Raw genomic sequence first — 24940 nt, forward strand, 5'->3', positions numbered from 1 at the left:
AGTGGCACACAGACAGCCATTGTTTTCCTACTTTACCTATGGCAGGTAAGGGTGCTCTTGGTATTTGGGAGCAGTTTGCTTTGTAGTTTTGTGACAAGGTTGATAGTGTAGTGTTAAGAATAAATTATACAAGCACTTATATGGGACGGTTTGTATAGGGATGGTCTTGCCTTAAGCAGGAGGATAGATCAGATGACTTCTGTAGATCCCTTCTAACCCTACTCTTATGTGTTTCTTTGTTTAACTGATTTACTATTTTTATTTTGTAAGCAGTTTAGGACATTGCTATTTCTATAGAAAAAAACAGCCATAAGTGCATTGCTGATTTGATGTCAGTAGTTGCTTTCCTAGCTCCAAAATGAAGAGAGAAATAAAGCAATTTCCTGAGGATGAAAATGTTGAATGTTGCATAGTGCTTAAATAGTGGGTATATATCTATTTGTTCTTTTGTTGCTATGAATAAACGCCACCAAACTAGTCAGTTTGACACTAAATTTTTCATCACCTTCTTTGTATTTTTCAAAGAAATCTGGCTCCTCAAAGAAGTCAGCCTGGAAAAACACCATGTGCAAAGCAGATAGGGAACAAGAACGTGCCTACCTTGCTAGACTTGAGAACCGACACAATTACCTGAAGAATCCCCGCTTTTTCCCACCAAATACATCTCATGGAGGCAGATCTCTTATTTTTCCTCAAAAGAAGATGGAAAGAATGTTAGCGGGAAGGAGAGTGATATGTGATGAAAGGTACTTAGATACTCTTTCTCGACTCAAAGCCTGATCCTACCAAGAGAGCTATTTGAGTTGATGTTGATTAACACCAGTTTAACCAACAGGAGGATTTGGCCCTATATATTTTATTTATGGACTTTCAGAAAATGCAGAGTTTCTCTGATTTGCTTCTGTGATTTTCTTGCTAATAAATATCATCTGCGCATTTTTGGACATAGATAAATTACTTATACGCTTAAGGCTCAATGCCTGTTTTTCAAGGTGTCCCTTATGGTTTTCTTGTAGTGATCCCCAGGCTGTTCCTGTGTTTCTCGCTAACCCACCTACTGTTTTGTTTTCCAATTATGAAGTTGGTAAGGTTTATGAGGTGAGAGTTTATTTTTCTACAAAAAAATTATTCTGCCTCTGAGAAACTTTACGTTTCCTTATGACTGACATGTTTCTCCCACTTCTGTGAATCCTTCATTATACCTAACAGAACACATATGAGCCCCATTTAACCCTGTATTCAGTTATCATCACTGTCTGTCTCAGGACAGCTCCTTATTGAAGTCAGTTACTGTCCAGCCAAGGAGGTTCAAATTTGAACCGCTTTTGGGACCAGTGGGCCCCTGTTGGTTTTTTGGTGAAATACATTTTGTTCCAGAAAAGAACAGCATTCAGTGGACACATCTACACATTTATTAATGTGCCTTTGCTATTGCACATCAAGTTTAGTATCTCTAATATGAGGTACTAGAAAAAGGCACAGAAGCTGTGCTAATGTGCAGTAGAAAAGGCAAGTGGTTGTAATGTTTAATGTGCAGTAGACTAATGCTGCTGCGCTTTAGCCCATTAGCACAGTTTTTGCTGTGACACACTAATGCGCAGTAGAACAGTCCACTGTGCATTAAGGCATCTTGTGCAAATATGCCCACTGTCCTCAAATCAAAAATGCCTGCTTCCCACAACCAGTATATGCAAACTGCTGTGAGAATGAGAGATGCCTTGTAATTGTTGTTTGGTGTTTTATTTTCTTTTAAAATGAAGATGACCATAGAGCTCCAGAACACGACTTCAGTATCTCGCCATGTAAGAGTCATCCCTCCTTCTACTCCAGCCTTTGCCATGGGGCTGGGTAAGTTTGTCTGCTAGGTTTGAAGCTGCGAAATTGTCTGGGATCTGTTTTGTCTACTTAAAACTTGATTGTAAGAGGTGGATTTTTAAGCTTTCCATCTGCAATAAGATCCAGGTGGGCAGAACCTTAATCTTATACAGAGTCTGTCCATTCCATACAGAAGTTAGTGATTGCCTAAGCTTTCTAGGGCTGTCTTCATGAAACTCCTAAACTGACTCACATGCACTGAGTAAAGACGCAGGGAGTCTCATTAAAATTTAAATGGATTGAGATCAGATTGAAACCCAAGCAAATGTATGCATAATATATCATGACTGAGGCTTTTAGAGACTCATTTAGTATCTATTCAGTGCCCATTGAAATTGATGGAAATTGTTCCTGGGAAAATGTGTTGCAGGCAAAGGAAGCCTACTGACTTTAGTGGGAGGAATATATGGATAACAATTCAAGGTCAGGCTCTTGTAAACTCATTCCGCTAGTGGCGAGTTGTCTGCGATGGAAGACATTAAGAGCTCACTCTCATTACCTTCCCAAGGGCAGTATATAGTCATAAATGCATAGCATAGCTTTTAAAATGTTAATTTTTCAATCTCCTGTATTTTCTTTCTTAGGAAAATTTCCAGGAGAGGGAGGAATTGTTGCTCCTGGCATGACCTGTCAGTATACAATCCAGTTTATTCCTGAATACCTGGCAGATTATGAAGACTATATACTAGTGGAGACCCAATCATCATATCCTCTCCTGATCCCTATAGAAGCTAGGAGACCACCTCCTATATTAACATGTTGGTAGAATCTTATTAGACACTATGAGGTCTCAGCAGATTTTTTTAACCTTTATGGTCTTGACTTTTTAAAGGGGCCCCCTGGAATAATGTTAGAGAAATTTTACAAGTTAGTAAACCTTAAAATGCGATAAAAATATAATGCTGTAAAATATTCCTTAAGTTTTGCTGTTACCATATTGTATTTCCAGTTATCTTCATGGGACAGAGTACCAGATCTAAAACTCAGAAGCCCGTGTTCAAATGGAGATACTGTATTTTCTCACATATAACACACAAATTTCGCCCCCCAAAACAGCTGCTGAAACTTTCAGTGTGCATTATATGGAAGAAGTAGGGTAAGAACAGGTTCTGCCCAGAAAGGCAGAAGCAGAGTAAAATCTGCATGCAGTTCACAGGGAGCAGAACACTGCGTAGGCTCAACTACCTAGCTGCTGCTACTCAGTTAATTACTACATTTGTTCTGCCTTTCAAAAACAAGGTGTGTATTATGTTCCAGCCATGTTGTATGCAAGAGAATATGGTACTTTGTTTCCACCCCTGTCAGTGCTTAGACTATTAAATATCTGTAAAACTTTTCTGTTGAAAAAGCCCAGAGCCCAGCCTGTGCCATGTAAAACTGTTGGGTCACATTTTCAGATGTCATTAATCTGTATTGGGCGCTACCAGCAGAATCTATGAATATATAGCTCCATTGACTCTAATGGGATAATGCCTATTTGCATCAGCTGCAGAACTTTAATGCTAGCAAGCAATAATATAAAACTCCTGTAGAGCTCAACTCTTTTCAACAAATGCATTTATTATTGTCAGCATTTGATACAGTCCTTAAATACTTGGAATTGGAAGCCTCATTTAATTTGGGAAGACTACAGCAAGTTATAGGTCATACTGTTTCACTGTCAAACTAAGCATCTAAAGGGTTTAACTCTTAATTTCTCATGGCGCTATCCTACCTTGGCTTTTGCTTCTCTTTTGAACGTTAATAATTTGCGGTGTTCATATTCAATAATGTCCCTGTTTGAAGAGTAACACATGAAATAATCGTTTTTATAGCCATTAGCTTTCACTGCATTTTTTATTTGCTGTGTTGTTCGTTGTAGTACCTCACACCATAGATTGTGGTTCCTGCCTTGTCGGGGGAGTGAAAATAACAGACTTTGTGTGCAGAAATGAAGGGCTCAGCACTGGGAAGTTCTGTATAATGCCCAAGAGTGCATGGCCACCTCCTCATTTCAGAGTAAGTGCTGGGAAAGAACTGTTGGACCTAATATTAATATTGCAAAATGTAAAGAACTTGTGAGCCAGTGACAGTACAACAGCAGGACTGGCCTAAGGCCATGTGGCTGCTTGGGGGATAGCTACACCATGGTGTTGGGAGTTCCTGACAAGCTCTTTTCCAAGTACGGCCTGCTCAAACACTCCAAACCCAGAAACACGCCAGTGATTTCGCTTCTCAGTTGCTCTAAAGACCTCGGTCCTAGAAAGACCAGAGGGGAAGACATCAGATTGGCCTCACCTACATATTTGTTTGGAGGCTACCAGCAGAAACAGGTGAGATGAGCTTGGGAACAGCCTGGAAGGGACATGTTGCTCCTGCATTGGGTACCTCTGCAGACCTCAAAACAGAGGCATTTGTATGTGCCACAGTGATGAAAGCAGTGCCCCTCCTGCCTGCCTCCTGAGGGCAGTTACAAAGCTGGAAGGATTTTCTGCTGACTCGGCAATGCTATTTTATTTTGGGGAATTATTAAAAAGAAGAATTATTAGGCAGGGGAAAATGATGAGGCTTATACAGCATGCCAGCTGTTTTAAGTAGCAATCTATAAAAATAATCTGATCAATTTTGTTTTATTTTGTGTACATCTAGGCTGTTGCCACTACCGGTTTTGTGGAGCAAGCTCCGTTTGGAATCCACCCTCCTGTTTTTGAGCTGTGTCCAGGTGAAGCTACACTGCTAGAGGTTAGTGTGTAGCACATATTTGGGAAAGCACAAAATTCATAAGCAAGCTAGATGGGTTTTTCTAAAATGGCTTGGGGCTTGATCCTGTAAACGTTTACTTGTATGAATGAAGGCAGTAGGGTGGCTCACATGAGTGAGCATTAGGAGAATGAAACTGATTTATCTCAGTTAATACATAGGTGGTGAAGCTACTGATATAGTTGTCTGCCTCAGAGTTTTATGAAGCCACCATAATGTCAGATTGTGCCTTTTAAGGGCAGCCCTAAAATAAAGTGGTGGCTAGCTGTCTTGGCATGGGAGGAGGAATATGCTCCCAAGGAGCTACAGTGCTACCTGGTGTATAGGATCAAAGCATTAATAAACCAACCTGGAAGGCTGTGATGTAGCCTTCCCTTCACTGTAACCACTGCTGAGAAGGATGAGCCAAGGCTATCCTTTCATTCCTCGCCTTAAAAGTGATTTATATTCCACAGATGACTGCTAGTGAGTATTGCTGGAGAGCACAGGGGTTTAGGCACTGCTGAGGTCCTCAGCTTGTCTCTGTATTAGTTCAGCTGTTATGTAATATATATGATGCCTGCATGTCCAACTGTATAATCCTTTAGGTGTCTAAAATCTTGTTGGTGGACCTGAACATAGCTATCCAAGTCTTGGTGGTGACTGAACCCTAATGGGATTCACACGTGAGGCACTAACCATCTATCTGTCCTGAAGACTTCTGTCTGGTGGGCATTGTCAGAACACACCTACTACCTGGAACACAGGGAAGAGTAAGAGGTGGTGGCATTCTGCATGGTATCCACACTTTTAGGTCACAGACATCTGTAACCCGCGAGTCACAATGTGTAGTATCTTTAGTGCTTATTTAATACTTGATTCCAGCCTCACTTTCATTGTTGTAACTCTGTTGCCTTGGTGGAGTTACTCCTTATTTACGACAAAGTAGATGAGGGCAGAATCTGATCTCCAGGTTTGATTTATTAAATATGAAAAGTTTTATGATGCGTTGCTAGAGATGTTCTATAAAGGACTACATTGGGTAAAAGTGTAAGGATTGTTAAGGCGTTCATTATGGGTAGTACTCCTTCATCTTCTATTATCTTCTCTTTTAGGTAGCATTTTTTCCTTCTTCTCCTGGAAATATGGAGCAAGTATATACCATCATTTGCGACAACTGCCAGGTCAATGACATCACAGTTACAGGTTGTTTTTAATGTGTTTTCAGATACTGCACAAAGCTGAAATGAATAATACACAGTGGCTCAAGATGATTTAAACTTCATATTAATGGATTAAGCATTGATTGCAAAGCACTTTGAACATGGGCGACTGGTGCCTCCTGAATCCCCCCGTGATTGATTGTGCTGACCGGGGAAGGGATTGGGGGGGGGGGCAAGGCCAATCGCACTGACCCGGAAGTGTGAGCAGGGCATCCGAAAGTGCCAGCAGCACTTCTCCTGGCACCCCCCACTCCCTGGCTGGTGCTTGCTGGGGGGCACTGGTGCTCCGGCCTGCCCCTCCAACCCGTCCCCTAAGCGGGGAGCGCTTACTGTGCACCAGTACTCTCAGGGGGTGTATGTGCAACCCCAGTTCACTCTCCTACATGTTGCCACTGACTTTGAAGATGTTAAATTTAAGTCTTTTTTTTTTATGATTGCACTACCCTGCATTTGGAATCCCACTTGTGCTGGAGCACTAGCTCTTCACCTTCTGAAGCCAAATGTGTGGTGCTGGCTTCTAAAGTATTTGAGAAAGGACTTTACAATTGGAAACATCACTAAATAGCAAGGAGAAAGCTTGAAATTTTGTGTGTATTACATGTGTTATGTATTCCTTTAGCCTCTAAAATTATGTTATATTTTCAGAGTCAAGACTTGGCATTCATGATGTCAGTAATAAACTACAAGGCACCAACTTATGTTGGGCAAAAGTACACTTGGGTGTGGGACAAGTGTGGCACAGCTAGTACTATGTAGATATGTTGGTAAGAAAGGGTGCAGCTGCTATTAAGGTGATATGATAACTCCAGCAGTTTGCACCACAGTCAGCTACTCCCAGGCACAGTGTCTGCAGTGGAGGGGCTGGCTGGGGCATGAGAGTGCTAAAGTGCGGAGCTATGTGACAGGCAGCCCCCTGCACTTTAGGACCCTTGTGCCCCAGCCAGCCCTGATAACTGTCTGCACATGCATTGTGGCACAGTAAATGACTCTGCCATAAGGTAGTACTGTCTCCCCCAACAGTAGTATCTTACAGCAGAGTTAATTAATTTACTGCACTCTAATACCAGCACACATGTAGACAGCGATGCTTTACTGTGAAGCTAATTAGTCAACTGCAGTAAAGCACACATGTAGATGCACCCAGAGATACTCAGATTAAGTTCACTAAGCATATTGAACATTTTGATTTTTAACTCAGGCTCTTCCTTTGAAGGGCTTGTGAATGCTTTAGAAAGGGTGTATTGTTGGCCTTCTTGGACAGAATTGCAAGGGTTAAGGCAGAAAAGCTTTCTGAAGATATGTAAAATAAATTGCTTGAGAGCTGGTTGCAATCTGCATAGCAGGGCCAACTACTAGACTTAATCAGCAAGGCCTGGTATATGGCTGGGAAAAATTAGCTGGGCTTGGAGTAGTGATAAGCCCTATCAGCCTAGTTCCTCAGTTCTGGACAGGATAACAGAAATATAACAACCAAGTTAATGTTACTGAGCTCCACAACCTAAGAAGCAAAGCTACTACAGATACCAGATATCATTTAATTAGGAGAACAAGCTTAGCACATGAGTAATATTCTGACTGGTTAGTAAATATGTGATCACACAGTAACTAACTATGTGTTAGCTTATGATTAGACTAACTATGTATCTATGAATGTATGAAAGATACATGATTTAGCAAGATTTGGGAGATGAGTGATTTTGGATATGGATATTGCACTTATCTCCTCTTTTGGCCAGTCTGGTCACCTGACTGACAGTGAAAAAAGCTAGTTTGGTTATATGCACTGCATCAGTCTACTTGAACCATGCTCATTGGGAGCAACAGCATATGTCTATATAGTAACTGCTGATATACTGTCTATACCTTATTAGTATTCCACTGAAAAGTGCATGGCAGTGCAAAGGTTTTTAGTGTTCTTACGCACAATTCATATTGCTTTCTGTGATAAAGTTTGGGGGCTGAATTGTCTGCTGGTGTAAGCCCTCTTAGCTCTCTTGACTTAAATGGAACTGTGCCAGTTTACATCAAATCATGCTAGTTTACATTAGCTGACAATCTGAAACCCCAAAGAGTGTTCAATTCCTGAGAAAATACCTATATTAGAGCAGACTGTTAGTCACTTGATGTCATGAAACTACTGCAGCCTTAGCTACAGAGCTGAGGATGACCCCAATTTACAGCAGTGTCCATTGCTGTAAGTATGGTCATGAGTAAGAAGTGTTATGAACAAAGTTAATCCCAAATGGTAAAGAATGATTCATATTTATTTTCTCCCAGGCCTTGGACAGCTGATAGCTATGGAGCTTTTATGTGTCACCGGTGGAGAACATTACCATGTTCCTGGTGAGGCTAGAGACCTAACAGCACAGCACTTCATATGCTTTGACTCTCAGAATCCACACAGCACAACAGAAAAGCAGCTGATTATAAGAAATTCTACGTATGTAGCTACTAATATTATACACCATTATACAGCCAGGATGTCCAACTGGCTGCCTCCCAGCTGCATGTGCCCTCACAAAGGATTAGCTCCTGCCTAATCACCACTTCCCATGCCCCCCCATTTCCCATGGATGCCCTGGTCTTTGGGCTCTCCCTCCCTTGTCTGGCTTCCATTCTTGCTTTTGCTCCTGGGGACAGGGCAGCAGGAGGAGGCTGAGGTGCCTCCGAGGTGAATGAGGAGGAGGCTAAGGTGCATGCGAGGTGAATGAGGACAGGCAAGATGTTTGCATGGCAAGGGAGTGTGTGGCTGGGAGAGGTGAGTGTGCTGCATGTTGCGGGGAGCCAGGCTGCCTGTGCGGTGGGCTGTCTATGTGGCATACATGGCCAGGACAGGGAATCAAGCTGCCTAAGGTCTGCGCATGGCAGGGAAGGGGGTCCACTGGTCTGCTCATGCTATGTGAACAGTGGGGGTGGGGCAGGTTTCCTGGAGGGCAGCCCATGGGGAGGGGGGCCTTCCAAGTATCATATGGCCCCCAGTGACCTGGAAATTAGTCCTGTTATACAGTACTAACGTACTAATAGGTATTACTGGTTGCTGACAGATGTGAGCAAAAGACACACTTTTACCAGAAGAAGCAGTGCATTAGTTTGACCCAGCTCTGCAGCTTCTGTAGAGATCAGGGCTTTTGGGGGCTTTTATGTAAAGTTTATTCAATCTGCTATTAGATAAAAGCATCATAAAAGCCCTGCTAAAGTGCCTGATCCATATAGATGTTGGGCATGCCGGATCCAACTAACGCAATCCCTCTTCTGGGCATGCGCTAGTCTTGGTGCGAGGGCACACACAGTTTAAAGCAAAGTGCTGTTTTTCTGTTTTTGTTTTTCGCATCTGTAAGCAGCCACTGTGTTCTGCTGGATGATAATTGCATCAGAGAGTTAAGGACCAGGGCCTGAGAGCTATTTCAGTTAAAGGACAATGTGAGCACAGGGCCAAATGAGTATAAACTGGTCGCGAATACATTTAGGCTAGAGATTAGAAGGCTTTTGAATCCTCAGAGCAGTGAGATTATGGAACAACTCCCAAGAGTGTTTTCGGGGCAAAAAACCCACAAGTTTTAAGAACAAGCTTGATACGTTTAGGAAAAGGATTATATGGCCTAGTTGCCTGCAATAGTAAGGGGCTGAGCTTGATAATTTAGGAGGCTCCTTCCACTCCTATGTTCTCTCTGTAGTCAGAATCTGCCAAGCTAAGAAAACCTTTATGCAATCAGTTAATTGAATGGATAAATGTTCTTTTCTGTCTGCTACCTCAGTAACTGAGATAAAAGAATGTGCTTACAGTAGCCAGAGGAATAATATGCTAGTGAAATGTTTTTGACCAGTTTACAATAAATACCTGTTATGTATGCTTTGCTTAGGTGTATTAATAGCTCACTTGACCTCAGAGAACTACTAAACAAACATACCTAACTAATTACTGAGAGCCCAGACAGTTCCATTGACTTTAGTGGAGTTTGGATCAAATCCCAGAAGGAAAAATATTTAATCATTTAAATGCTACGTTGCAGTACAAGTTAAGAAGGCAAGACTGTGTCAGCAGCTCTTCCATACTTTATATAACTTCTGTTATTACAACTCCTATGTATATGTGTGTGTGTATGGAGCTCTTACAACTTGTATATCTGTCTATCTATCTATGAGCTCTAATATATCTGTAGGTCTATTAATATATCTATAGATTTATATATCTATATAGATAGATATAGAGCTATATAGATAGATATATAGATACTGTCATACCATATGGACAGCCTTACTGCACAAGTCCATCAGCTTTGTCACTAGCAGGGACTGTAGGCCATTTCCTTTATAATCTTTAAGGAGAAAAATAAGTTTTACAGTAGACTTTAGTGCAATTTTATTCTGTAATCTTCCAAAAAAAGTCTCTCTTTTATATCAGCTTTTTTTTCTGTTTGTTAATGTTTCCAGCCATGTGGAACTTCCTTTCTACTGGCAGATAATGAAACCTAACCTACAATCGCTAATGCCAGAAGAGCCTGTGAACTTGGCAAAAATCAAGTACAACCTAGATATAGAGTCAGGTTTCTCTCTAAACCCTGCCCTGGGAGTACTGCAGCCTCACACAGATCACAAGTTCACGCTCACTTATGCTCCAAAGGAGGTATGGGTTGTGATTCCTTGCTATCTACACACTGCAGAGATGTATTTTTACACAAGCCATGAAGTCTTTGCTGTGGAGCTTTCTGAATTAGATTTAATTAGCTGGTACTATACTGTGATAAAAATTATTTTAGAGAGTTACTCAAAGAGAGCATGTTCTGATTGAAAAAATACTGAAAAAATGTTGAGTCCAAGTCTGACCACGTATCATTTCCATACCAATTTAACTTCATTAGCGTCAATTAAAATACTGTTGAGTTAGAGTGATGTGAGAGCAGGGTTGGCTCAGTATATTTATAGAAATATGATCCAAACAGATTGGGCCCAGAAATGGGGAGGACTCTGTTACATTAATGATTGGATACACACGTGTCTAAAAGAAAAAATAAAGGTGAAATTCATTGTTTTTTTTAGAAAGGCTTTAAAACACATTAATGGAAATCTATTTCCATATTACATTATTCATATTAATAGTATTAATGTGTTAATATTATTAGTATTAATATTAATAGTATTAATAAACAAGTGAAGTCCCTGCAAAGCATTGAAGAATTGAGGCCCATCCAGCTGGATATCATTGCTTCATACCATTAGGTTAGAGAAAGATGTTTCTCAAATGTTGTGCTGCCAACAGAAAGACACTAATAGCATTTCTTTTTTAAATGTAGACAACCAGTACAGTCAATGGCATTTGATTGTAGTGAGGTAGAACTATTCTTTAGCTTTTAAAGAATTGTATTGAGGTTGTTCTTGATTTATTTATTATTTTGCATCCATTTTCCCACTTCAGTTATTTTTTTTCTTTTGGAGATGCATGGTTAGTTAATGATGGATTCCCTTTATTTCCTTTTTTGTATAGTTGAAGGATTATCACAGTGTGATTCAGATTGTACTGAGAGATATCCCAGAGCCACCAAGGTAAACTGAGAAGCATTAATAGCATATAATGAAACAACTAACTTTTTGGTAATGTGTGTGTCTGTGATTTATTTCTCCAGTGATAGTAATGCTGGTGGGAAATGCTAGATTCTAAAGAATTCATCTACAGAAGAGGTAGCAACACAAATGGCATCAGTGAAAAGTTCCCTGCATTGACTAACTCTTATACTCTAGCGTTACTTAGAACACTTCTGTTGGCAAGAAGTGATTCATGTCTTTTCATTCATAAAGGCCAATGAACAGCCATCAGATGTTTATCATTTCCAAACACCAGCAATCTCTATTAAATTAAACTCATCATCCTAGATGCTTTATATACCAATGCCTTCCCTGTACTTCTTTAACTTAATTTATCTCTTTAGGTTCATATATTACATTATTTCTTCAAGCCAGTTTGAATTCTTTCACTACTTCCTTTTCCGAATGATCTATTTGAGAAGTTTCGAAATACTATTTTTCCCCCATAAAGTATTTCAAAAAATAAAGTCTCAGCCAAAAGGAGAGAGAATTCACCATGACCTAAGAGCCATCATGTAACATTTCTATACAAACAGTATTTGTTTGAGAAGGTTGTGGGTATAGTGCACACTATACTATGTAGTGGGTACAACTACACGTGCATTTACGCACAAATAAATTTAATGTGCATTAAGCAATTTTTGGCAGGTGTCAGCATGTGCAGGGACTTGGCATTAATGCTAGTCCCAAGTCCCTGCAGCCCTGCCAAGTGCCCTGTGGCCACCAGGGGGAGCTCCAGCCTCTAGCCACATGGCTGCCAGCCCTTGGCAGCCACCTTGAAGCCAGAGCCAGCTGCTAGCACCTGGTAGCCATCTGGGAAACTATGAGCCCTAGAATGGGCGACTAGTGTCACCTTAGTCGGGGGTGGGGAGGGGGGCACGCCCTCCCCCCCTGCAACCAGTCCCACCAGGCGGGGGCGGGGAATCCCCCCATGGCTGATCCCACTGCCCTGGGGGACACCCGCAGCCAATTCCACAACAGCCAATTGCTGCAGCCACTTCTGGGAGTGGCTGTGGCTGCTTCCAGGAGCAGCTGCAGTGATCAGCTGACGCTTGCAGGGGGGGCACTAGCGCTGCCACCTGCACCCCCTGCCCATCACCTAAGCAGTAAGCATGGCTGGTCGGGGTGCACCAACGCTCTCAATGCTATGCATTGCCACTGATCCCTAGCCAGCCCCTTCCCTGCCCAGGAGCCACATGCCCAGCGCAGGGACAGCATACAACAACTCCCTCCTTGCCCACCCTGCCTCCCCATGCCAGGGCTGCCCCTGCCCTTGCTAGTGATGCCCAGTGTCCTGCTGCTGCAGCCCAGCCCCTGCCAGCAACAAGCAGCACCCCATGCACCTACTGGCCATGGTGCTGGCCCCAGAGCCCCCCCTCCCCCACTCCTTCCCCAGGCGCCACAACAGCTGCACACCTGCCAGCGGGGGCCAGGGCACTGGCTACAGGAGGCCCTACCTCACCCCACCTCCTGCACTCTTTGGTCCCTGCCACCCACACCCCCGCTATCCCCTGCCCACCTTCAGCACCACTCTCAGGACATGCACATGGGTGAAATAAAATAACCAACTTTATTACCCTCACAACACCCACCCCCATCTCTCCCCACTCAACCAACAGAGCCCCTCGCCACCCACCAACAATAAAAAAAGCACAAAATGGGAAACTATATGTAAGGGGAAAACTATTTACAATATTTTGGATCTTCAAGCCCAGAGTGGGGGTTTGGGGTGGTGGGGAAGCAGAGCAAGTGCCCAGCACCCCATCCCCTGGATGTTCCCCAAGGCTGGGCTCAGGCTGGGCCCCTAGTGGCATGGCAGACCCGGCACTAAAGTTAATGCTGAGTCATGTCTACACGTGCATTAATTAATCACGCCTAACTTTGATACCTGCATTTTCAGGTATCAAATTTAGGTGCGATTAGCCTAAGTTAACACGCATTGAGGGTGTGCATGTGTAGGCACATGCCCATAATGCTCATTAACTTAGGTTAGTGTGCATTAACATGCCTCATGTAGACATGCCCAATATTCTGTAATAATTTTTTACTGAGTATTTCATGCAAGGATCTCAGATGTCTTTACAAGTGTTAATTCTCACCATATTCCACAGTTCAGAGAAACAAGATATGATTCTTGGAAAAAAAGACCTCAGAAGAGATGATGTGATAGCACTGGAAATAGAAGTTAAAGGTTCAACAGAACCATTTCAACTGCTTTTGGAACCATATGCTATTTTCATCCCTGGAGAAAACTTTATTGGTATTAATGTTAGAAAATCATTTAAGGTGTGTCTGCTTCTGATTTTGTTACTGCTTACGGTATAGCCAAACCCTGTGATATTACTAGAAGACACATTGGTACAGTCCAAGGGTGTCAAACAATGGGCCTGTTGGCCATATTTGGCCCATGGAGGTGGGTCATACAGCCTACAGGGCTTTTTGCCATGGCTGTTGGCAGCCAAGGAGGTAATACCACTGTCTCTCTCAGGGTGTGGACTTGACACATTTACTTTGGAGCATTTTCAGTGCTGTTCTCTAGCATGAAGTCGCTTCTGAAGAAGCCAGAAGTATATTAACTCCAGGAGAACTTTCTCAGATCTTGCAGTCTTTCTGGGTGTATGCTGTGATCTTTGTGCATCGGAGTCAGAGATGAGCAGACACAGACAGCACAAACCCCCAGTATTTCATACCTTACAAATAAATAGGGGGTATTTGATAGTGGCAAGAAATAAATGGGCTTCAGAGCATGAAAGGCCCCTTCAAAGTACTTTTGGGAATATAAGTGAGGATTGTTTGGCAGCAGATCTGAGGAATTGAATTAAGATCTGTTCATTTTTGGTAGAATGGGGGAGACAGTCTGAAAGATACGGAACATTTTAACATCCTTCATAAAGGATAGCATAATGAATTTTTTCAAATTTCAGTGCAAAAGTCAGCATCTGTTGAACACATGTGCATCAGCTGTCAGACCCAAACTATGTTGGTCCCTGTTATAAACCAGAGAAAAGGGATTTATGAGTCAGCTAACAGCAACTCGTCCTTTGACCTGGAGAGCACATGCCTAGTATGAAGTTCTTCACCTGTCAGTTCTCACGGTCTTCAAATCCTTTCTAAACAAGTCCTCAAATATATTCACAGAAGACTGGTCAGTCCCCAAAATTGATGTTAGAATTTTTATTGGATGTAAGTTTTAATTTGACTTCATAGTGATTTTAAATTCAAAGACTATGTCCAGATGAGCATGGACATCTGGTTCCCTGAGGACAACTAGCGACAGTGCACCTTTGCCACTGCTAGTTGTTCGCAGGGAATGCCTGTGACACACGTGCTCTGGCCATGGCAAGTTACTCCAAGTGGGGTAGGGGAGGCTGGAGCCAGTACTGCATTGGGGATCTTGCCTAGGGACCTTCTGGGGCAGCAGCAGCAACAATCCTGCCTCTCAGAGCCTGGCCAGCCAAACCCTAGCTTTGGGCAGCTCACGCTACCACTGTGTGCACCACTCCACTTCTTTTTTCTGCAGTTTTTTTTTTTTGACCCCTGAATATCCAGAATCCTCCCTGCTGCTCCCTTGCAGCATGGGGAACAACTGAACATATGGTATGTGGTGCCACAGACGTGTCCGCAGCGCCACATACTGCATGGCCATGCACATATGGATGCAGCCAAAGTGTGCAGACATTATACTTGCAATATATCTTTTTTTCCAGACAGGGTACGTCTGCATGTTGCCATACAGTGATGTTGTTACTGCACTGTGCTTTAGTACTTCATTTTCCTGTAAGCAGGGAGTGTGCCACTATGGCAATGTAGCTAATGATCATGTGTAGACCTGTGTGATAGCTACATCGCTGTAACATGCTATACAGGAACGTTGTGTGCCTCTGTGTCACCATAGGGTGACGTGTAGGCACACCCACAGTGCTATTGTCAATAAATTGTCTTGTTGCAGGCTGCTGTGAAAGCATAAAATGTTTTGTTTAGCTCATTAAATTTTAACTGTTTTAGATGTGGAACAACAGCAAATCATCTGTCAAATATTCCTGGGGAAAAATCAGTGAATGTGATATACTTGAAGTTGAACCTCATACTGGATTCATAGGTGAAATTCCTAAGCCTTGTACATGACTTTTTAAAATAAAACCCTGTAAGTTATTAAGAGCTGAAGAGCAAAGTGGTAAAGTGTCATGTTGCTAAAATGTGTATTATAAAGTAGATGCTGGGGAAGTCTTCCCACCGACTTCCTTATGTCCTTTTTAAAAATTGCCTCCAGTTCCCTCTTCCCTCAAAAAATTGTCCCCCATCTTTCTCCTTTTCCAAGACTCTGTGCCCTCTCCATATCCATAGACTGTTTTTTTTTGTTTTGTTTTTTTAAATCTAGAAGCCAGCGAATGCTGTGAATTTGAACTGAACTTTACTGGAGGCAAACCAGGACATGCCAGCCACAATCTGCACTGCAAAATTGAACACTCCACAGAGCCAGTTGTGCTGCACGCTGAGGCTGCTTTTAAGGTGAGGACAAACATAATTTTTCAGGAGGACTAGGTGGTACTAGGATACTTGTAGCCTTTTATCTTGGCTGCCATCAAATCCAGCTGCAAAATTGGTGATACACAGATTCTTGTCCACTAACAGCTGTTGGGTGCTATATGTGAAAGAAGTCAGTGATGTTGATCCAGTTTATACAGGGTGCCCCTTGCTTCTTCAGCAGTCTAGCACTCTGGCTGTAAGAGGTGTTTGTAAGTGAGAGGGATGCTCATCTCACTGCTTCTGAAGGCAAACTCCTTGCAGGCACCAGGAACCCCTTGTTTTCCTCCATTCCCCTCTCTCTCTGCCACCTCACCATCTCCCTCTATGTTAGGGACTCTCTGTGACCCCAACACCTCTCTCATGCCAGATGCTCCGTGTACTCCCATTTCTCACTTCTCTCATTCATTGTCTCCCATCTTCTCCCCAGGCCAGGGCTCTGTGTCTGTCCGTTTCCCCCTTTAATCCCATATTGCTCGCACAAGGGTCTCATTCTGGACTTCCGCATGTTCCCTTTACCAAGGTGTGTCTGCCTCCCTTTCCTCCCATGCTAAGAGCTCTGTGCATGCCCGTTCTTCCCCTTCTTCCCCCCGGTTATCTTTTTCTTTCTCACAAAGGGTGCCTGTAGACCTGCAGGGATGCAGCTCTGACATGCTGTAATTACAGTGTGTCCGAGCAGACTCAATGAATCGAGTCTGCTCTAGCATGCTAATTAGTGCACTTCAGCAGCTTCCATGTCTTGTGTATTCAGCATCCCTGCACTTCAGAATAGTGGTAGGGGGCACTTTAACTAAAGCTCATTGAGCAAGCTTTAGTTAAAATGCCCCCATCACCATTGTGAAGTGCAGGAAGCTGAATACATGAAACACTGCAGGCATTTTAGTTAGAGCAGCTTTCAGACCCGCTCTAATTAAAGCTCCGTCCCTCTCCCCCCCACATCTCTGGAATACATATAAAGACACCCACTAGGACATTAGTCAGGATGTCAGTCTCCCAAGCGCTGACCAAGTGCAAGAGGTTCACTGTGTCCTGTACTGCCCTGTTCTGGTTTCCCCTTTTCCCCAAAGTCCATAGGATTTTTGGATTTTTGCTCAGTAATGCCTGGAACATCCCTTGAGAGTATGAAGCTGATCAGGCAGGACATTCTGTACAAGCAAATAGAGAAGTGCCATTCAGTGGAGCATAAGATCTCACCTTGCCTGACTAGTTATGTAGTATGGTCTATGCTAGCAGCCAAACTATTTTCAAACAGATAGATGGCCCATCATTGACCCCTGTCCTCAGCAACTTCTGTGGTGCATAAGCCATGGGCTCTGACAGTTTCTGCAAGGCAGACCTTGAAAGCTAGATGTCAAGGTGTTGCTCTTAGTTTCTGCATGTAATTTACACCACTCAAAAAAGCTAGGTGGATGAATCTGAGCAACTGCAGCTATGTGAGACTTGTTCTCACAATTAGTTAAGAGGAAAAACATGGACTATGCTTACAGGTTGTACCCATCACTCAAAGATACCTGCTGGGGCATGTTTTTTGGGGGAAATTGCTGCTGGGCCTTCTAAATGTCTGGTGCCCAATATACGGTATGTACAAGATGAGACCCTGCTGCTTTATGTGTCATGTCTGTTCTATACCAGAAGGGTCTCATCCACCACCCATTTGAAGTAAATGGGAAAACTCATGCTGATTTGTTCAAGTCTCAAAACAGGATTTTGGTCTTTAGGCCCATCAGACACCCATTCATGAGGACTAAATTCATGTGCAAATGCAAATCTGAAATCTCAGTCTTCATTTTAATCAGAGGAGCTATTTCCTTGATGACCATATGATCTTTTCTGCAGTAGATATAATACTTTTGCTTTCAGATATTTTATGTAACTATAAACATAAAACTTAACTAATGTGTGCTTTGTAATTCGGGAGTTTTGGTTAAAAAAAAAAATGTTTTTAAAGTTATGTTATTTCTTCCTTGGTGTCCTAGGGTCCAGTTCTTTCTGTTGGTGTTCCATCACTTCAGTTGGGTTTAATTAAGTTGGGAGAAAATGTGTTAAGCTCCTTTGAGATTCAAAACATAAGTCCATTGCCAGCACAATGGAGAATGCAGGAAAGTCGAGCCTGTTTAGCTGAAAGGAATGAAGAGGTAGGTCATACCCTGTGAACAACCATACCCAGAGCCAGCTGTTCTCTCATCTTTGCTATTTATCTTTCATTGTCATTTTTCTTATCATGATGATCAAACTCTTTGCACATCAGAAAACAGTTTTATTAAGTGAAATACTGTTGCCAGTTTTCTTCATTTCCTTTTATCACAGATTCCCTGATGACCTAATTTTATGACAGGTTGAACATTTCCTTTGGGAACAGCTACTGGCTTCAACTCCCATTAATATGAATAGAAAGTGAAGGGATTAATGAGAAGTGCTTATAATCTCTCAGATGTAATTGCAGAATTAGGGCTTATGAATATTAAACAATACATTTGAAAAAATATAAAAAATAAAAATATACAAATAATTAAAAGCTTCCTGCTGACAAAATACCAACCAACACTGCTTATGAGCACTCGGGTTGTATATTCCATATGCTATTATTTGTCTGCAGAGTCTATTTTATAAAATAATCCCTCTAATATTATGGCTTAGATATGGTTTAAAGTGATTATATTCATTTCATTATTCTTCTGTACCTGCCCCAATGCCTGACTTGCCAACTCTGTTTCCAGTTCTTTTAAACACAGTTAATGTTGGTGTATATCTAGCCACTTTGACCAGGTACTGCCTCCAACCTCATGAAAATACCCAGATTTTGTTCCACATCCACTTAACAGAAAGATCTTATGGACACAGCAGTTCATGTCATGTTCACGCTGTGCTTTAGGCATCATCATAAATCTCCTTGAAGGTTGACGCCAATATACAGTAAACCACCAAAGTACTGAGCAAGCACAATATTTTGGTTTTTTGCAATCTGTATTGGCTATCTGTAAACTTCCAGACTGTTGTTAAAGTTTATTTTGACCTGCATGGATCTGGGACTCCCCTGCTTGGAAGATCACATTTTACTTTTTCTCACGCAGCTGCAATTGAATTTAGCAGGTGAAAGCTGAATCTTGAGCTCCTGTGGTTTGAATGTGAGGAGGTGGGCTGACCTGGTGTTTTGATAAGAATTTATACTGATGTGAATTTATACCCTGCTTAGGCTGTAAAATAACCAGAAATTATGGACCTGAAGAACATGCAGCAAATATGGGATTTGAGGAAGAGGGCGTATTGCCTGATGGTTGATAGCTATGGAGCATGAAGTAGTCTTCAGTATTTTGGTGTATCGTTTAGTTAATTTTTGCTGGTACAGTGCAGGGGTCTGTGGATGGTTTCGTCTTCTATACAACGTTGTATGTTCTAGAAGAAATGTTACAGGCACCTAAAATCTGAAAGTGGTGCTTTCTGTTTTCTTAAAAGGAATAAAAGGGGAAATGTTGCCTTTAGACCTTTTCACATAATTCTCAATGCAGTCAGTGGGAGTTATGCATGCTTATTTGAAGGCAAAATTTGATCTCATCACAAAGCCCAACCTTTCTTGGGTGGACCAGGTCAATCCTGCAGGTCAGCTATAAGTTGCTTCTTGCTGCTAAAAATTGAAGATCCGCACCATGTTCCTAGTACCTTGATCTTGATCAGTTGAGACTCTGTGGCCACATCTACATGAGACACTGACCGCACAGTTGTTATTGTGCAGTCATTTAGTACTTACATACCCAAGTACTAAATGTTTGCGCAGTAACCAGTGTTACTGCGCAGTAGCATTCCCACATGGCTGCCTGGTGACGCTGGCTGAGCAATAGCTCGTTACTACTGCACAGTAGCGTCACATCATGGCTCGTGCGCTGCAGCACAACTACACAGTATTTAATGAGCTACTGCACAGTAAGCGTCTTGTGTAGACACAGCCTGTGTCCTTTAGCTGGAGCCTATCTTCATATGTCAGAGGTATCTCACCAATCTGAGTTCTTGGTATCAGTGGTTCACTGCTGCCTGAGAGCTTCTGAGAGATGTTTGTCATGTTTGTTTCCTCTCTGTTACCAGGTATCCCCATTCACAATTCGGCCATCTGATGGAGAATTACCTCCTTTAGGTGAATGTAGAGTATCAGTCCTGTTTGAGGCCCGCCAATGTCAGCATCTCCAGACTGTGTTAGACCTAGTGGTAGAAAACGGAAAAGAAAGGTGAGGGGTAAGGGATGGGAGGTTTCTTCACCATCTTCTATGTGTCTTGTGATTTCGATGGTTATCTCCTGAAACAGCACAATGTGTCAGAACCTCAGCACTCTGGACAGAGCATATAGCCTTTCATTAAATTATGCAAATAAAAACTTGGGTAAATGTCTGCCTGCATGCTGTTGTGTAGCTAACACATCTCACTTGACAGTACTTTTGTGTGTCCATTTCCAGTCATCTTCCTGTTTTTGCTGAGGTGCAGACTCCCCAGGCTTGTCTGATTTCCAGTCACCTAGTATTCACCGAGATTTATGTTGGAGCTCCTGCACAAGCAAACATCAGACTTTTTAACCAGATGCTGCTGCCTGCAAAATACTGTTGGGGAGAGGTAAGCAGCTTTTTAGTGTGAGGAACAGTGTTGACAGGGTGCAATAAAGGCAGGGGCTATAAGTACTACCACAATACAAATAATAAAAATGATGAATGAACTGAGATGCATTGTAGAACATGTGTGTTGTGACCGCTATGATTGGGTCAGCAGCAGCGGTTGAATTTGGGAACCTTGTGCACCAAACCTCCTGAGATGAGAGCAACTGTCATCTGGTACTAATAGCTGGCTTGTATTCTGTATGTGGCCTGTCAGTAGAGCAGGGATAGGACATGTTTAGCCAGTGCGTTAGAAGAGGATTGAATTAGGTAAGGATTCCCTTTGATTCTGCTAAGCTAATTTATGATGCGCCATAGTAGTGCGTGATGTTACAGAGTAGCAAAGAAGGTCCTTACTTTGATGGTTATCCCAACCTAGGACTTGTGGGCAGGCATGTGGAACGAGTGTGCAGATAATAATTACAGAAAGTGTGTAAGGGTGAGATCCAGAAGAGCACTTGGGCACCGCAGCACCGAATGATGCAATGCATAGCTTTTAGGAGGCTGGTGCCTGGTCTGGTATCCAGAACCTGAGCAAGATTTCTTACTCATTCAGTGTATGGGGGCTCAGGACAGAATCCAAAACAAACATGCGTAGTGTTCATGCGTTTTACGTGGAGCAGTCATTAAAATGGTCCTTGGAGTGAAGATGGGAACCCAGGTCTCCACACTTCCAGCCAAGTGCCCTAACCACTATACAGACTTGTATTCTTTCTTGCCCTCTCTTTCTGGCTCACTGAGTGGCATAGCTGCAACAAAGCTGGAGAGTGCCATCCCAAAACAGCCGGTCAGCTGAGGTTAGGCACCTCCAGGGATGCGGGAGATGAGCATTTGAACCCCTCAGGGAAGTGGGGACTGAAACCCAGGGCTTTTGCATCCTGAATCAGTGCTCAAACCAAGTGTTGCATAAACAGGAGTTGCTGCCACCACTGATCTTCTAGAAAGAAGCAGCAGCTACCAGGCTTTGCTGTGTGGAAAAGCACACCCTGGGTGGGTGGGTGCGCATGGAGTACTCCAAGAATATCTAGTGGATCTAGTGGATCCAGCCCTTCCAGAGAGGTAGGTGGAAAAGCCCCTAGTTTCTGAATCTTGGGTAGGTTGAGGCATGAAAGAGGTGCCAAGTTGCTTAGACTGAGGTGCTTCTGGGCATGCTGAGAAGCAGAACCTCAGCACCTGGGAAACGTCAGGGTCAAGGAAGTCTATTCCCTAGAAAGCTTAATCACCTCTAGGGTTAGAAGGCAGCTGAGCTGCGGTGTTCAGGATCGCAGATACAGAGTAAAATGCCTTAATTCCCCCCAGCTCCCACTTAGTTCTATTTGAATGTGGCCTTAAGCAGCTAGTTGCAATATTGAAATGAAGAGGTGTTTGAAGTGGGTCTGGATTTTACAAGTTATAATTATGACCATCCACAAGTGTACAGGTTGCTTCATCCTTGTGGTCATCCTCTCTCTGAGAATGCAGTTTGAAGGGAGGAGATGTAACCAGTTGCAGGTAATGCTTATCTCATCTCTTTGGCAGCTCATTGGGAGTCAGTCTGCTCTCTGCTCTGCCATTGTCACCCCAGCAAGTGGCATTTTGGGCCCAAATGAAGAAAAAGAATTGTGTGTGGAGCTGACAGCTAACACTCTGGTAAGTGTAAAAAACAGCTTAAAAACGAAGAGGGAACCAGGAGTTTCTTAATTTAGCACTATGAGCAGGTCACCCACCCAGTTTCCTTAATTGAGGCCGGGCAGCGCAGTGTCCAGGGTTATCGGCCAGTTTATTTTACAGGAGACAGCCTTGTCCCCACAGTAAAAAGAAAGCAACAAATGAAGCCAGCGTGCCAGCAGCAAACAAGCAAAGAAACCCAAACTTGCAGTCTTTCTGCAGCCCTTGAGAGAAGGCTGGAAGACTCTGTACTTCTCCCTAAGCAGCAATAGCATCTCCTCTCCCCCTTGCACTCTGCTGGCAGAGCTTTCAACCGCCTTCACTTATTATTCATCAGTAACAGCTGGCCTTCTAGTTCTCCAGCCAGGTAACCTACAAACTGCTGCCTTCCAGCAAGAGGGCCCCAGCCCCTAAAGGCTGTACTTCCTTACAGCCTCCGTTTGGTAGTGGTTAGGGCCACTCCATTCACAGAGCCCAAGCCTGGGCATCTTCAGGAAACATTAGAAGACCATTTTGGGGGGGGCTGGCTTTTAGCAGGAGTTACATTTTGGGGCATTGTCTGGGAAATTTGTTGTTTACCACATACTATTTTCTTTTAATATTTTATCTCTATTCATAATTTTCATAATGTTAGTTATTGTAAGCTACCCTATGCCTTTTCTGGAGAGGGAGTCATGGAAATCTAATAAATAAATCAGTAAAACAGATACATAAACATTGTGTTGCCTAGCACAACACAGCTTTGCATGCAATTTTCTGAAACTGTATTTCAAATATGCCTTACAGATTACCATGATTGAACGCAGTAGATGATATGGTTTGAATTATACACACTTTAAATCAGCGCTGTTTTATGTCTTTGCTTCCCAGCCTTCTTTGTTTGCTTTTTATTATGCCTGTTTCTTAATACAAGATATTTAGTGCTTCTTTCATAACATACACATCCTCCCTTCTGTCATTGTGCCAGCTGTAAGTTAGAGGATTGGCATCTATTCTACAGCAGTGCTTTGATTTTACGGATGTAACTTAGCTCACAGAACGTATTAGCATAATTGAGAGCTTGCATTAAAAAGGAGTTGCTGTGGTCAGCACTCTGCAATTGAAGCAGGACTATGAGAGATGCCACAGGATTTATCAGCTCTGAAATAAAGAGGCTTCTGCTGTTCAAGTTTATAATTTATGCAGGATGTAGAGATTCATGGAATTTAAGACCAAAATGGTTATTCTTGACTTCCATCACAAACATCACCCTGCAGTTCCTGCATCAAAGCCAATGACTTGAGGCCAAACTAAAGCATCTCTTTTAGAAAGCCACCTGGTCTTGATTTATTGTCCTTATATTCTTAAGAACTTCAGCACATCCAAATCTGTGTGCTGTATGAAAAGTAATGGTAAGTTTTGCTAACTGAAGTGTGGATAAGGCTTAAAGCAAGGAAGAGAAAATGGAGAGGTTCCAGAGGAGGCAGTCTGGTACTGAATTCAGATTAGGAGGAATTAAGGTGATGCAGCAGCCCAAGTAAATTTTCCTCCATATTTGAGGTGTTTACCTGACCAGAAATTATCAATGGATATAAGAAAAAATGGGCTAAGGATCTCTGACTTGACATGATTTTTTACATTTGCTCTTAAAACACGTTCTTAATTTTCTTTATGATCTATCACATTCCTTATGTTAACTTCCCACTTTCTTATCTCATTCCAACTGCTCCTTACCTGCTGAAAATTAGAGGAGGAAAGACTGAATTAATATGAGGTCAGGCAACGGGTTTGGTTTCTGTAGGCAATTCACCACTGAAAAGAGTTTTCTTTCAAGTAGAAGTGGCAAACATCCCTAATGGTGTATTTTTAGGTTTACTATCTGACAATAGCATTCAATGTACAGTAACAGCAGCACACTTTTATTTTTGTACCTCCTACTAAGCAAGTTGGATGTAGCGTTTGGGTAAGATAAAAGAACCCGAAAGACTTCCCAGTTCTACTGTGATTCTGTTTTTAATCCAGTCAGATGTAAACGTGTCTTATTAATACGGTTTTTGATGAGACCGTGTTTTTTCTGTATCCTTAACTCCACTTACAAGACTGTATAATCTGGTCCTTATTAGGGTGAGCTGAAGGACCTTATCCTCTGCTGTAGCATAGAAGACATGAAGGATCCTCTTTTTCTGGCCATTTCTGGACGAGTAAAGGGACTGCATGTCACATACTCAGTACCCTATGACAGTGAAGTTATCAGGTAAGTGAGGGGCATATACAATCACCGCTCAAACCAGGTAAATGAAGGCTTATATAATCCTCCCTAACCTTGTTTGTTTGAACACTTTTAATGGATACACTATGTTAGTCCTCATTGGAATACTACTCAAAAGAAGCATTGATCAGTGCACAACTTGCCTAAAGAGGGAGTGACTGGCTAGGATGCAGTACTGCAAAGAAGGACCTGGGGAGCTACAGTAGACAAAAATATAAGCCAAGTGTGCTCTTGTTGCAAACAAAGCCAACAGCCAAAACTGGGTTGTATTAGCATCAGTGTCACTTGCAAATCAAGGGAAGGGATTCTTTTGATCTGTTCAGCACTGATGATGCCTCACCTGGAGTACTATGTCCAGTTTTGGGCCCTGCACTTCAAGAAGTATGTGGACAGTTTGGCATGAGTCCAGCACAGAACAGTGAAAATGATTATAGACCTGGGAGGCAAGACAGGTTACAGGTCAGTAACAGGTTAAACAGATGCTTTGCTGG

The 24940-nt window shown here is 42.5% G+C and overlaps 1 protein-coding gene across 1 annotated transcript in view; it reads left to right on the top strand.

Annotated features, from left to right (window-relative positions):
• Nucleotides 1-24940, top strand: part of DLEC1 (deleted in lung and esophageal cancer 1) — a 69306-nt gene that overhangs the window by 22296 nt on the left and 22070 nt on the right. Inside the window, exons 7-24 of the mRNA XM_019507934.1 lie at nucleotides 526-746; nucleotides 1017-1098; nucleotides 1761-1848; nucleotides 2460-2633; nucleotides 3737-3873; nucleotides 4504-4596; nucleotides 5709-5799; nucleotides 8094-8256; nucleotides 10248-10440; nucleotides 11299-11357; nucleotides 13508-13682; nucleotides 15402-15495; nucleotides 15775-15905; nucleotides 17897-18055; nucleotides 19998-20137; nucleotides 20363-20516; nucleotides 22073-22183; nucleotides 24304-24434. Coding sequence (XP_019363479.1) covers nucleotides 526-746; nucleotides 1017-1098; nucleotides 1761-1848; nucleotides 2460-2633; nucleotides 3737-3873; nucleotides 4504-4596; nucleotides 5709-5799; nucleotides 8094-8256; nucleotides 10248-10440; nucleotides 11299-11357; nucleotides 13508-13682; nucleotides 15402-15495; nucleotides 15775-15905; nucleotides 17897-18055; nucleotides 19998-20137; nucleotides 20363-20516; nucleotides 22073-22183; nucleotides 24304-24434 — 2396 coding nt within the window. The remainder of the gene's footprint in view (nucleotides 1-525; nucleotides 747-1016; nucleotides 1099-1760; nucleotides 1849-2459; nucleotides 2634-3736; nucleotides 3874-4503; nucleotides 4597-5708; nucleotides 5800-8093; nucleotides 8257-10247; nucleotides 10441-11298; nucleotides 11358-13507; nucleotides 13683-15401; nucleotides 15496-15774; nucleotides 15906-17896; nucleotides 18056-19997; nucleotides 20138-20362; nucleotides 20517-22072; nucleotides 22184-24303; nucleotides 24435-24940) is intronic.

The sequence above is a fragment of the Gavialis gangeticus genome, unplaced genomic scaffold (genome assembly GCF_001723915.1).
Source record: "Gavialis gangeticus isolate Ggan-Ray unplaced genomic scaffold, GavGan_comp1, whole genome shotgun sequence".
Taxonomy (NCBI): domain Eukaryota; kingdom Metazoa; phylum Chordata; order Crocodylia; family Gavialidae; genus Gavialis; species Gavialis gangeticus.